The sequence below is a fragment of the Halichondria panicea genome, chromosome 4 (genome assembly GCF_963675165.1).
Source record: "Halichondria panicea chromosome 4, odHalPani1.1, whole genome shotgun sequence".
Lineage (NCBI taxonomy): Eukaryota > Metazoa > Porifera > Demospongiae > Suberitida > Halichondriidae > Halichondria > Halichondria panicea.
Genome location: NC_087380.1, coordinates 836669 through 848047, shown reverse-complemented (window position 1 = coordinate 848047; position 11379 = coordinate 836669). Strand labels below are relative to the sequence as shown.

At 46.5% G+C, this 11379-nt stretch overlaps 1 protein-coding gene across 1 annotated transcript; it reads right to left on the bottom strand.

Moving 5' to 3' along the window:
• Nucleotides 1-11: 11 nt before the first annotated feature.
• On the bottom strand, nt 12-10930 carry LOC135334874 (serine-rich adhesin for platelets-like). The gene is made up of 26 exons (XM_064530223.1): nt 10792-10930; nt 10259-10630; nt 9921-10106; nt 9681-9869; nt 9456-9632; nt 8408-8686; nt 8039-8359; nt 7688-7984; nt 7324-7617; nt 6931-7266; nt 6615-6881; nt 6311-6565; nt 5805-6122; nt 5427-5756; nt 5060-5377; nt 4613-4975; nt 4216-4560; nt 3828-4163; nt 3382-3681; nt 3036-3335; nt 2451-2723; nt 1977-2183; nt 1277-1645; nt 1134-1219; nt 428-865; nt 12-362 (listed from the first exon to the last, which is right to left on the bottom strand). The coding sequence occupies exons 1-26, from the start codon at nt 10868-10870 to the stop codon at nt 108-110; spliced, it is 7290 nt and encodes a 2429-aa protein (XP_064386293.1). The 5' UTR covers nt 10871-10930; the 3' UTR covers nt 12-107.
• Between the last annotated feature and the right edge of the window lie 449 nt (nt 10931-11379).

The following is an 11379-nucleotide window of genomic DNA, read 5'->3' as shown; positions in this document are numbered from 1 at the left end:
CCGCGCATGCTCATAAACAAAATGAGAGGTTGCAAATTAGAATCAGAACAAACTAGGAGTATAATGAGGAGGTAGTAAACTGTTAGTAACAAAGTCCATTTATAGTGTCAGTTATCATACAGTGGGTCTCCACTGGTCGTGTTGGGGGGAGGGGGGCCATGGGTGGTAGTGTTGTAGGCAATGCACTCAGTGACCTCAAAGTCATCCCCGGCATCCACTGTCCGTTGTGGACGGGGTGGAGGGGGTGGTAATATCTCATACTCTCCACCACTCGGTTGTTGGAACTTGGAAACTTCCTCATATTCATGATCACCCCTTTCTATCATCTCGTATGGTTGTATCTCACCAGTACTGACTAAACCCTTTAGGAACATGGGGAGGTCAAGACAATTAAGCAATGAGCTTTAACACAGAACGAATAACTCACTTTGTTATTTTGTAGACGGTCTCTCCTACTCTTGAACACCAGCACAGCAATCACTATGACTGCAATGGTAACAGCAACGATAAGGACAATGACCACCCCCACCACTCCACCAATCACTGCAGCTGATGACTCACTACCCACAAGTATAGTGTTACACTCGGTGTCTGCAAGGCTCGAGATCTCCACCTGACATGTTTTGTCCACCTCAATCAGTACATTCTGAATGGGAATGAATCCATTGGTTTGTATCCAGTCTTGTATGGGAGTAAGGAGCCTGGAATCGGTTAGAGTGGCTCGGAATGTAGCAGCTGTGTCCGACCCAGGGAAGCAGCGGAAGAGAGGGACAGTCATGACCATGCTTGAGAAGCCACACCCACAGTGACTCTCCACCTCGGTAGCAAACGCACTCATCACAGTTTCTATCCTCCCATCCTGGTCCTGTAGAAAGAAAATAGTCTAGCACAGTACAGCGGGACATTTTCTTGAGGCGTAACATTTCGCGTTTTTCGAGGGCAGACAGAAGATGCAAAAATTAAAACTGGGATAAACTCCAACGCATCAGTATGCAAAGCTATTGGTGGGTATGGTTTCCTGGCATTGAAAAGCGAATGTTAGAACCCACGAACATTTCTGCTGAGGGCTCTGTAGCCAAATAGTGAAAACTTATACGGTGCACATTAAGCAACATTAATATTGTAGTACTCACCACCCAGTCAGGACAGCTGGGGATGTTGGTGAGCCTGAGCTGGAACAACACTGAGCGTATGGGGGAGATATCGATGGTGGGGGACACTATCGGAGGAGAGGTTGTGGGAATTAGGAGATAATTAATATAACAGGACAACTCACAATCTGAAGTTCCCCCTGCTCCACTAGCGCTCACACCGACACTGTACTCTGACCCCGGGTCCAGTCCTCCAATGATAGTGCCACTCTTGTCACTGGGTACTGTCACTTGTTGAGAGCCTTGTCTCTTACGATTGGGTGTTACCGTGGCAACAGAGTATGTCACTATGTAACTCTGAATGAAGCCATTGGACTGAGCTTTGTTGAGTGGAGTCCAGCTGACATTCATGGCAGTCCCGTCAATTCTCTCCACAGTTACCCCGGTAACCACTGGGGGCTGTGTTTGCTCAGTGTAGCAGTCTATCTCAGTGACAGCACTACAGCCGACACCACTCACTGCCTCAACACTGACCAGGTACCGTGTAGAGGAAGCTATGGGGGGGGGATGATGGACCCAATAAACGGACAAAGAAAAGTGTGTACTGTACATTATGATGTACACAGTGCATTAGACTCTGTTCAGGAAGATTTATACTTGCATCCTGAATTCAGTGAGGGCCGGTTCTACTAAGCCCTTTGAACGGCCATAACTTTAGTTACATTGGACATTAATTTCACGATTTTCTGAAGGACTTTAGAAACACTTTTTCCGTTAAAGGGAAGTATGGCCTGTTAGTAATTGAATTTGGAGCCGATTCTAGTACTCTCAATAATTATATATAATAGCTTGTGCTCACAATACAGTAATCCATATAGTACTCACCTAGACCCTCCACAGTGGTATTGGTAATAATGTCCTCACTGTCAAATGGAGTGGAGAGACTGACTGTGTCCACTGCACTACCCTCTAGACTGTACTGTTTGACCTCCACCTGATAACTGAGGACAGGGTCAGTTGGAGGGGACCAGCTCACACTCAGAGTGGAGGGAGAGAGGGAGGAACACACCACATCACTCACTGGCTGGGGGGCTGTATATGAGAGGAGGGGGGATCAATGCAACAGCATGCAGGAACAACACAACACTCTCTATAGGAGGGACCACACACCCCTAACAATAGTCCTACGTATATATACCGTAATCGTTTTAATTATAGAACCAGTAAAAAATAATTATTTTTCTAGAAACAATGTACGAAAAAGTATATGGGCGTTATAAAAGAGGGCGTCCTAACCGAGGCTGGTTCTATAATTGGAACACTTACGGTATACATGTATCAAGCTAACAAGTAACTCACTGGTGTTCTGTATGGTTACGGTTGAGTTGGTACAGAGATTGACTTGTGGCACTTTCACACAAGCCATACAAGTGTACTCTCCTCCAGTCATCATAGAGGCCAAGTTGAGAATGTTGTCAGAGTCCACAATGTCTCCACCCGGCCCCCTCCACATGAAGGTGGGTGTGGCTACAAAGTTATCAATGACAGATGCAGTGCAGGTGATGGAAGACACTTGTCCACAACGTTCCTCTCTCACAGGCACACCAGTCAACACCTCAGGAGGGGGAGCATCTGAGGGGAAGGAAGTAAAGTACCACTATATATTATCATAGATTTTTGTCTAGTGAAAAAAGGGCTATACTCTCAAAGTTATTAGAACAAATTTGTAATGAGATTCATACTTTTTAATTGCGTTTTATTATTAGCTCGTACTTAATTTAGCGTTAATTACAAATTCGCTAAAATTAGTACCCGTTTATAATAGTAACAAGGTAGAATAAACATATTGATTAAAATCACTAACTGCTATATACCTATACTGTATTATACTAACAGTACTAATACATATCATACGAAAGCCTTCACTAACACCCACTCACTCACCTAGTACAGTGAGGGTGTAAGTATCAGAGTCTGTGGCAGGGTTGATGAATGTTGAAACTGCTGGGATAACGCTGACAGTGCAAGTGTAGTCTCCGCTGCTCTGTGCTGGTAGGTCCACTGGTGAGAGTGTGAGAGCAGCACTATCATTGGAGGCTATGAGGTTGGGTCCAGTCCAGGAGTAGTCCAGAGTCACAGCAGTCGTCACTACACTAGTGTCATAGCCAGCGTTACAGGAGAGGGTGTGGCTAGTGCCATGGTAGACGGGGGTGGGTGAGGACACACTCACAGTGGGAGGGGAGACTGTGGGGGGTAGGATAAAGGACAGTGAGGTTATGACACTGCTTACTGTCCACTGTGAGGGCTATAGAGTTGCTGCCAGTACTAGTGATGTCCACTGCAGGTATGTTGATAATGGCAGTACATGTGTACTGAGTGGCGTTGGTTGTGAGGAGGGGGTCAAAGGTCAGTGTGTTGGTACGGCCATTGAGTACCCCAGATAATGACTGGTCAGACAGTGTCCACTGTATGAGTGGCTCTACAGAGAGAAAGTTCACCACTGAGACTGAGCAGGTAAGGTCGAGGGAGGACCCAGCCAGCACTGGTAGGGGACTACTGGGTGATATCTCCACAACAGGGACAGGGAGGTCTGCAGAGAGGGAAGGAAATAAGGATCAGGACATAGATCAGGAAATAATTTTAATCCTCTGCATTCTGCATGATATTGCATGACTGTACACACATGCATACATGCATGACGTGTACATTATTACACAACACTATTGAATCACTCGCCATCCACAGTAAGGATGAATGTTCCAGTGGTAGGGTTGCTAGTGACAATGTACTCTGAGTTATCAGCTGCTCTAACAGATGCAGTACATGTGTACAGGCCAGCATCTCCCAGAGCCAGTGGGGTAATGGCTACAGCAATGCTGTTGGGTTCAGGAAAGGTTGTACTAGCCCTACTCCCGTCAGAACCAGGTCCAGTTAGAGCTCTGTTGATTGATATCAATGTGTCCACTCCAGTTTCATCACTAGTAACCTCACAGTTAATGGCCAGACCAGTAGTTCCCTCGTAGAGTGTGGTAGACCGACTAGCATTCACTACCACAGTGAGTGGAGGGGGGACTAGGAGAGAGGCACAGGTTATCAATGACTACACACACACACACTGACTTACTCATGACCCTCACAGCGGACACTCTCCTCACGTTGTGGTCCATCACATCAGCTCCAGGAATAGTGAGGTTCACACTGCATGTGTACAGTCCAGCTTGACCAGTCATGATGGAGGTGAACATGAGAGTGGAGGTCAGAGAAAGGTCATTCGTACTAGACACTCCCATCACAGATACACCACTTGTCTCTCCAGTGATGGGGGATCCATTGTTATCAAACCACTCAACTTCTAACAAACTATTTGACGTTAGATCTTCATCTCTGGTAGCCACACACTGGAGAGAGTAAGAGCTGCTGGCAGCAACAGTCGTATCAGCAACAAGAATAACTCTTTGTATAGGAAAATCTGGAGAGAAATTGTCAATATATTACGTACAATGACAATATTGCATGCTGACCTTCCACTATGATGTCCCTGCTGACAGTGGCAGTGGTTCCAGTGATGTATGTGGGTTGGTTGGGAACTATAGAGAAACTGCAGGTGTAGTTACCAGAGTCAGAGAGCCTTGAATTTAAAGTTCTGAACAACACGCTTGTCATATACAATGGTGGAGTGGTTCCATTCATTATAGCATCAGTGAAAGTGAGTCTTGCCCCATCAGGAACAAGTGGTTGGTTGTCTTTGATCCAGGTTCTAGTCACAGTGAGAGAACTGTCTACAGCAGGATCCAATTCCAGTCTGCACACAAGATCCAGTTCCAAACCAGTGTTAAAGTCACTGTCAAATGGAACACCTCTCGGAGTGGGAGCAACAGTAGAGACTGCATGCAAACACAGTGTGAGGACAGTACACACGTACACACACACGCACACACCCACACCACACCACACACACACACACTTACTCTGCACATTGACGGTGGTGGAGTCACTGTTCTGTACACTGGATGATATGTCAGCTGCAGGAATATTGTAACCTGCCACACACATGTACACACCGCCACGACTGGTCCGCAGGGGGTTAAAGGTCACCATAGTGTTAGACTCTAACACAGTCAAGCTGTTGGTGACGGTGACATCATCAGACGAGACCACACCCACCCATGAGATAGTGGGCGGGGTCATTAGTGGGATAGGGGGCGTAGCAGTACAGAGGAGAGAGAGAGAGGAGCCTGCCACAGAATCACCAGACACACTGATGGTCACCACAGGGGGTAGGGGAGCTGTTTGGGGGGTCATGCAGTGCATGTATACACTCATGTGAACACTTACCCTCCACTGACATAGCTACAGAAGCTGAAGCTTGAGAGCTGGTGGTAATGAACTGATCATTATTGGGTCTTCTCACAGTAGCCCTACAAGTGACCCCAGTGTAGCGAGTGCTCAGTATAGAGATGGTGAGAGTGTCCACAACAGAACCACTGGCAGTGGAGGTGGTGGTGATGGGAGTAGTATCCGTGGTGGAGATCTCCCACACAATATCCACTACCACATTCACGTCAATAACAGCGGTATCCAGGGTGATGATACAGGTGAGTGTGAGTGATGTACCAGCAGTGAGGGGGGAGGGAGGTGTGGTCAGAGTCACTCCAGGAGTGGGGACTGTAGAGTAGAGGAGTAGGTATGTGTTCATTCATACTAACCACTCACTTGTCACTATGACAGTGCGGCTCTCCACAACAGTGAGTGGGTTGGAGAGGGGAGGAGACTGGAGACTACCAGTACATGTGTACGTGCCACCATCAGAGAGTTTCAAAGTGTTAAATGTGAGAGTGGACATTCCGTCTGATGATATCACGGTGATGTCATTCCCTGTCATCACGTTCCCCTCTGAGTCTGTCCACACAGCTTGGGGTACTCCAGTCAATCCAGATGTGACCTCACTGATACTACAGATCAATGAGTACACATCTCCAGCTGTAGCAGTTCCACTGACAGAGGTGACAATGGAAAGAGCTCCATCAGGAACTGTATGCATGGGACAATGAGTCAATACAGTGTGTCTGTTATATAGAAAAGGGATTACGCAAATCATCTGCTAAATAGCTAACCTACTTCGTACATACAGGACTTGAACAATACACCTTATTACATGTACCGGCCACTCTCACACAGAGAGTGTCACTCTACTAGCACTATATCAGCTAGGTTCTCACCAATCAGGGACAGTGTGATGCTCTGCTCTACAACACCATTGTCTCTAGTCACTCGACATGTGAAGGTTGTCTGGTGGAGATCATCACTAACAGGGTCCAGTACATAGTCCAGTGTTCTCCCTGTGGTTGTCATGTCCACTCTTGTAGCACTGCCATCAAACCATTCAATCATGGTAGCATCCAAATCACTGACACAAGAGAGAGTGGCTGTACTACCCACAGTGAATGGAGGGCTGTCACCAAGGATCTGAACTCCTGTACATGTATATATATATACACATGCAATAATCATTATAAAACTCACCATTTAATATAATCTCTGCAGTTCCTCTGCTGTTGCTGACTGTACAAGTGAATGTTCCCGTTAGATCAGCAATGGTAGTAGCAGTCAGGACATTCTCATAGGTAGCAGTGGTTGTGTTGGTGACAGTTTGTGTGAGAGTGTATCCAGTAGAGACAGCAGCTCCATCCCTGGTCCACATCACCTCACTAGCTGGACCACCATTAGACACACACGTCAGAGTGAGGGCAGCTCTATTGAACTGTATCCCCCCAGGAATGGTGGGAGCACCTGTGCATGGGGAGAGTGTGAACACCAGCTAGCTGACACACACAACCACCTTGTCCAGGAGGGTAGAGGCCAATATACACACTCTCTGCTCCACTACTAGCTGGAACCTCACAGCGATACACTCCAGCTGGTGTGGTGGCTAGAGCACCTCTGTTCAACCGTACCACACTGGGTCCTCGAGATATGTAGTGTGGTTGGAAGGAATTAGTTGATATAAGCTCCGTTCCATCAGGGAAGTACCATTGTCCGGATCCTTGGTTGCCCTGACAGCACGCCATGATGTTGGTTACACAGAGGAGAGAGTTGAATAGGCCAATGCTGATTGTGGATGGATCAAGCACACTGTGACTAGAGTAGAACTGTCCTCCCAACTGAAACATCACCTCTGGGAGAGTGGGAAGGATGGGATTGAATGGTGTACAATGGTACAGTTATTAGTTACCAGTAGGTAAAGTGGTTTCCCTTGTTACATCAGCTGATTCTCCATCATCACTTGCACTGAATGGAGTAACTGTGAACGTGTACTGGGTTCTTGGAATGAGACCAGAGGCTGTGTACTCCCTCATGTCAGTTCCAGTTACTGTTTCAGTCGTTCTGGCTGAAGTTGAGGTGGGTCCAAAGGTCACTCTGTACCCCATAATCTCACTATTCTTATCAATACAGGCGACTCGATCCCATTGGATGGTGATTGTGCTGGGTGTGGGTATGGCCATCAGGTTCTGTACACTCCCGGGAGCTGTGAGGGGGCGGGCACAGTCACCATGCAATGTGTGTGTGTGTGTGTGTGTGTGTGTGTGTGTGCTTACGTGTGGACAGGGTGGTGGCTACTAAAGTGCTGGTCTCACTGCTACCAGCATCATTCACAGCCAACACACTCAGAGAATAGTTACTGTATTCTTGCAGGCCAGGAATATCAATTGCAGTGTTTGGGAAATTGGGACTTGAGACCCCAGGAAATGCATTGCCTATTTCAGGGCAATCTCCGACATAAGAGGCGGCAATCACGTAGTGGGAAACAATGTTACCCTCTGGCTGAGTCCATGAGAATGATAGAGAAGTGGTTCCAGCAATGGCAGTAATGACAGGGTCAGAGGGGACAGGGGCTGGAGGAGGGAGAGCAATGAACTGATACAGATAGTGAGAGGGAATGGACTTACTCAGAGAGACAACAGCACTGGCAGACACACTGTCACTGGGTGTGGTGAAACCTCTCGATGGAGTAACCACAGCAGCACAGCTATAGGTGCCAGTATCTCCAGCCATGAAGTCACTGAGTGTGGTGGTGGTCTGGTAGGTGAGAGGGGGGGTTTGTAGGGTTGTGGTGTCTATAATAGCAAAGGATGGATTGGACCACTCCACATCCACAGTGAGAGATGTATCCACACTAGAGTCCAGGAGAATGGTGCAGGAGAGCTCTACAGACTGACCAGTGAACACTCCAGTGGGTGGAGGGGAGAGGCTCACACTAGGAGGAGGGACTAGGGGGCAATGAACATACACACTTATCATTGATTGTAGGGACTTACCCTTGATAGTGACTACGAAGGTATCAGAATCAGTCAAGGTAGTTGTGAGAAGGTCAGAGGTAACTGTCACTGTACACACATACTGACCCGAGCTTGATAGCGTCAAGGGGTTAAAGGTTAACTTAGGATCATTTTCACCAACTGATGTTCCGCCCCTAGTCCACTCATACGTGATGGTTGGATTCAGAGCCTCCACTCCAGTGACAGTACATGTGAGGGAGTAGCTCTGACCAGCCATTGGAGGACCACTGGAGGTCACTGTGGCTGTGATACTAGGAGCTATAGAGGGAAATATAGAATACCATGTAATCATAATTATATAGCAATCAGCTTACGATTGCAAATTAAACCATATATCTTCTAATTTATCGGACACTTCTAATTACCCCGGACACTCTTTTGGGCAATTTTTGTTGTTCTAATACAACGGACTTTAATATTACATTTGTTCTAAATATCCGGACAATACCTTGAAAAGTTGAGTTACCATTCATAGACGGCAAGTAAGACTTAGAGTGCTGCAGTTAGATAGCTTTGATTAGCTAGTTTTAGATAGCAAGTGCAACTATTCAGTCGTACCCTGATCTATTAAACTTAGCTAACTCGCATGCAGCTGCTTGCTTGTTCTATTATTCCGGACACTTTGCATGCTCTATAAAAATCTGTTCCAATTATACCCGGGAGACAAGTGTTAGTAAATTAATACGGAAAGAAACTAGTAGTTTACGGTATAATTATTTTTACAAAGGTTTACTGAAGTATAACGAGTTACCCAGATTCTGGGTAGCTCAATTCGCACATGTGCACTATCACCCATGCAATAGAGACCAGGCCGTATTTTAATCGGCCTGGTTTTGAGGCTAGACAAATCCTAGTAGTGTGTCCAGTCAGAGTGTAGCCAATGTTACATGCATACATAGCAGTGCTTCCTACATAATGTGGTAGTAGGTACACCCATTTTTAAAACCAATTATTCCATGAGGGGGCTCCCAGGGAACCACAGTCAACAACTGAGGGGACCATTGAAGCCAGATAATGATGTACATACCAACACAAGTAGGCTCCATGAGTGTCCAGCTCCCACCAGCCCCACACATTCTGGTGGTGTCTCCAGTCAGAGTGTATCCAGTGTTACAGGTGTAGGTAGCAGTCATCATGAAGGTAGTTCCAGAGGATGTGTCCACTGCTCCATTGGAGGGGGCAGAGAGGGGGCCACAGTCAACAGCTAGAAGGAGTAATATTGAATAGTTATACATGTAGCAATCTTTAATACCTGTACAAGTTGGTGCAGTTCCCTCCCATCCACTGACACTACACGTCCTCGTTGAGGTACCAATTAGTTCAAAGCCAGTGTTACAGGTGTAGGTGGCCACAGTAGTAACTCGTCTGTAGCTATTATCTGATACAGTGCTGTAGCTGATCACTCCATTTTGTAGATCAGTGAGGTCTGGACAGACACTCCCTGTGAGATAATGAGAATGGTTGGTACTGTATGTGTTAGGAGATCCCATACCTGCACACACCAGATCTGACTCGGACCACCACCAGAAACCAGTCACTCCACAGGTCCTGGTACTGAGGTCAGTGGTGAGGGCATACCCAGCCTCACAGGTGTGAGTGGCCACAGTGTTCTCACCCAGTGTTGGGTCAGAGTAGGAGATCATCCCATTGGTCAGTGATGGGAGGGAGGGGCACAGAACTGGATAGAAGTAATTTTTAGTCTGTTAAATTACATTTATACATGTTGGGAAAAATCAGCCAATTGAATTGTAAATGAACTACAACAGAAGAGAAATGCAACAGTGCATGCTTGTTCTCCTTTACCCCCATGCACCCAAACAATCCACTCACCCAGGTTAGCACAGAGGGTCATATTTCCTCCAGTAGTTGGTACAGTACAACAGTAGGACCCAGTTGGAGTGACGGGGTTGACATTATCTCTACGAGCCAGTCTGATGAGTTGAGGACCATTCCTGTTAATGTAGAACTGCTGTCCAGCAGTCGTTGAGTCCCCATTGTTCAGTATCACACTCCCATCAGGATACGTCCACTGTCCCAGTCCTCCATTACCACCGTTGTCAGCAACACTTCTACAGCAGGCAGTGAGGTCAGTGTGACAGAAGAGAGAAGGAAGACTACCCTCAGCATCCTCTCCAATAGAGGTGATGATGATCTCAGTATTGTCAGTAGTGATCCTATGATCAGATCCCAGAGTCAAGTAGACTGCATATAAAACCAAACTGTATCATGCAGATAATTCTCATGCATCTTGCGCTAATAATATTATAGGTGTTTACGATTTGCAATGGCATAGAAAGACATATTAAAAAGACCATGCACAATACTATATAATTGTAGACACATAGAGTATATAGTGCTCATACTTTCCTGTCCAGAGACCATTGCTCCAGTAGCTATCAGCATCAACAGTGCTGCACCAAGACTCATCATGGCTGCATACATATCACACACTTTCACTATAATATAGAGAGTAACCAGTTTATAGATTAGTTGCAGTCTGTAGTATAGTGCTTCCTTTTATACTCCAGTTCTGCACCAAACATGGTCTGTATGGGTATGAACACTTCATTCACGTACTAAGTGGATTCATAGCCATCTGATCACCATTGTTATGCCATGCAATCTATTGCTCACAAGAAGTGCTATAAATGCCATCAGGAAGTGCTGCAAGGTCAAAGCAGCAGCCACACGGCTTGGAGAAAAGAAGAGAGCACATTGCAAAGCATGTAAGCTCCTCAAGCAATGCTAGCTGAGCTAGCTTGTAATTAGCTTGTAGTTTGCTTGTAATTAGCATGTAGTTTGCTTGTACCTGCTGAGCTAACACATTCTCCCCATCAAATACAGACAAGATGTCCACCTCCCCCCTCCTCAACTCCTGCTGGCACTACTGGGAGCAACCTGTTATGCAGACGATGTCATCCTCAAACTCGCCACCACTGGTCCAGTGGAGA

Coding starts and splice junctions, on each gene's coding strand:
- LOC135334874 (XM_064530223.1), bottom strand. CDS start 10,870: ATGTATGCAGCCATGATGAGTCTTGGTGCAGCACTGTTGATGCTGATA. Junction 5,378..5,426: donor TGTAGCTATGTCAGTGGAGG/GTAAGTGTTCAC, acceptor CCCCCCAAACAG/CTCCCCTACCCCCTGTGGTG. Junction 2,184..2,450: donor CGTAACCATACAGAACACCA/GTGAGTTACTTG, acceptor TCTCATATACAG/CCCCCCAGCCAGTGAGTGAT.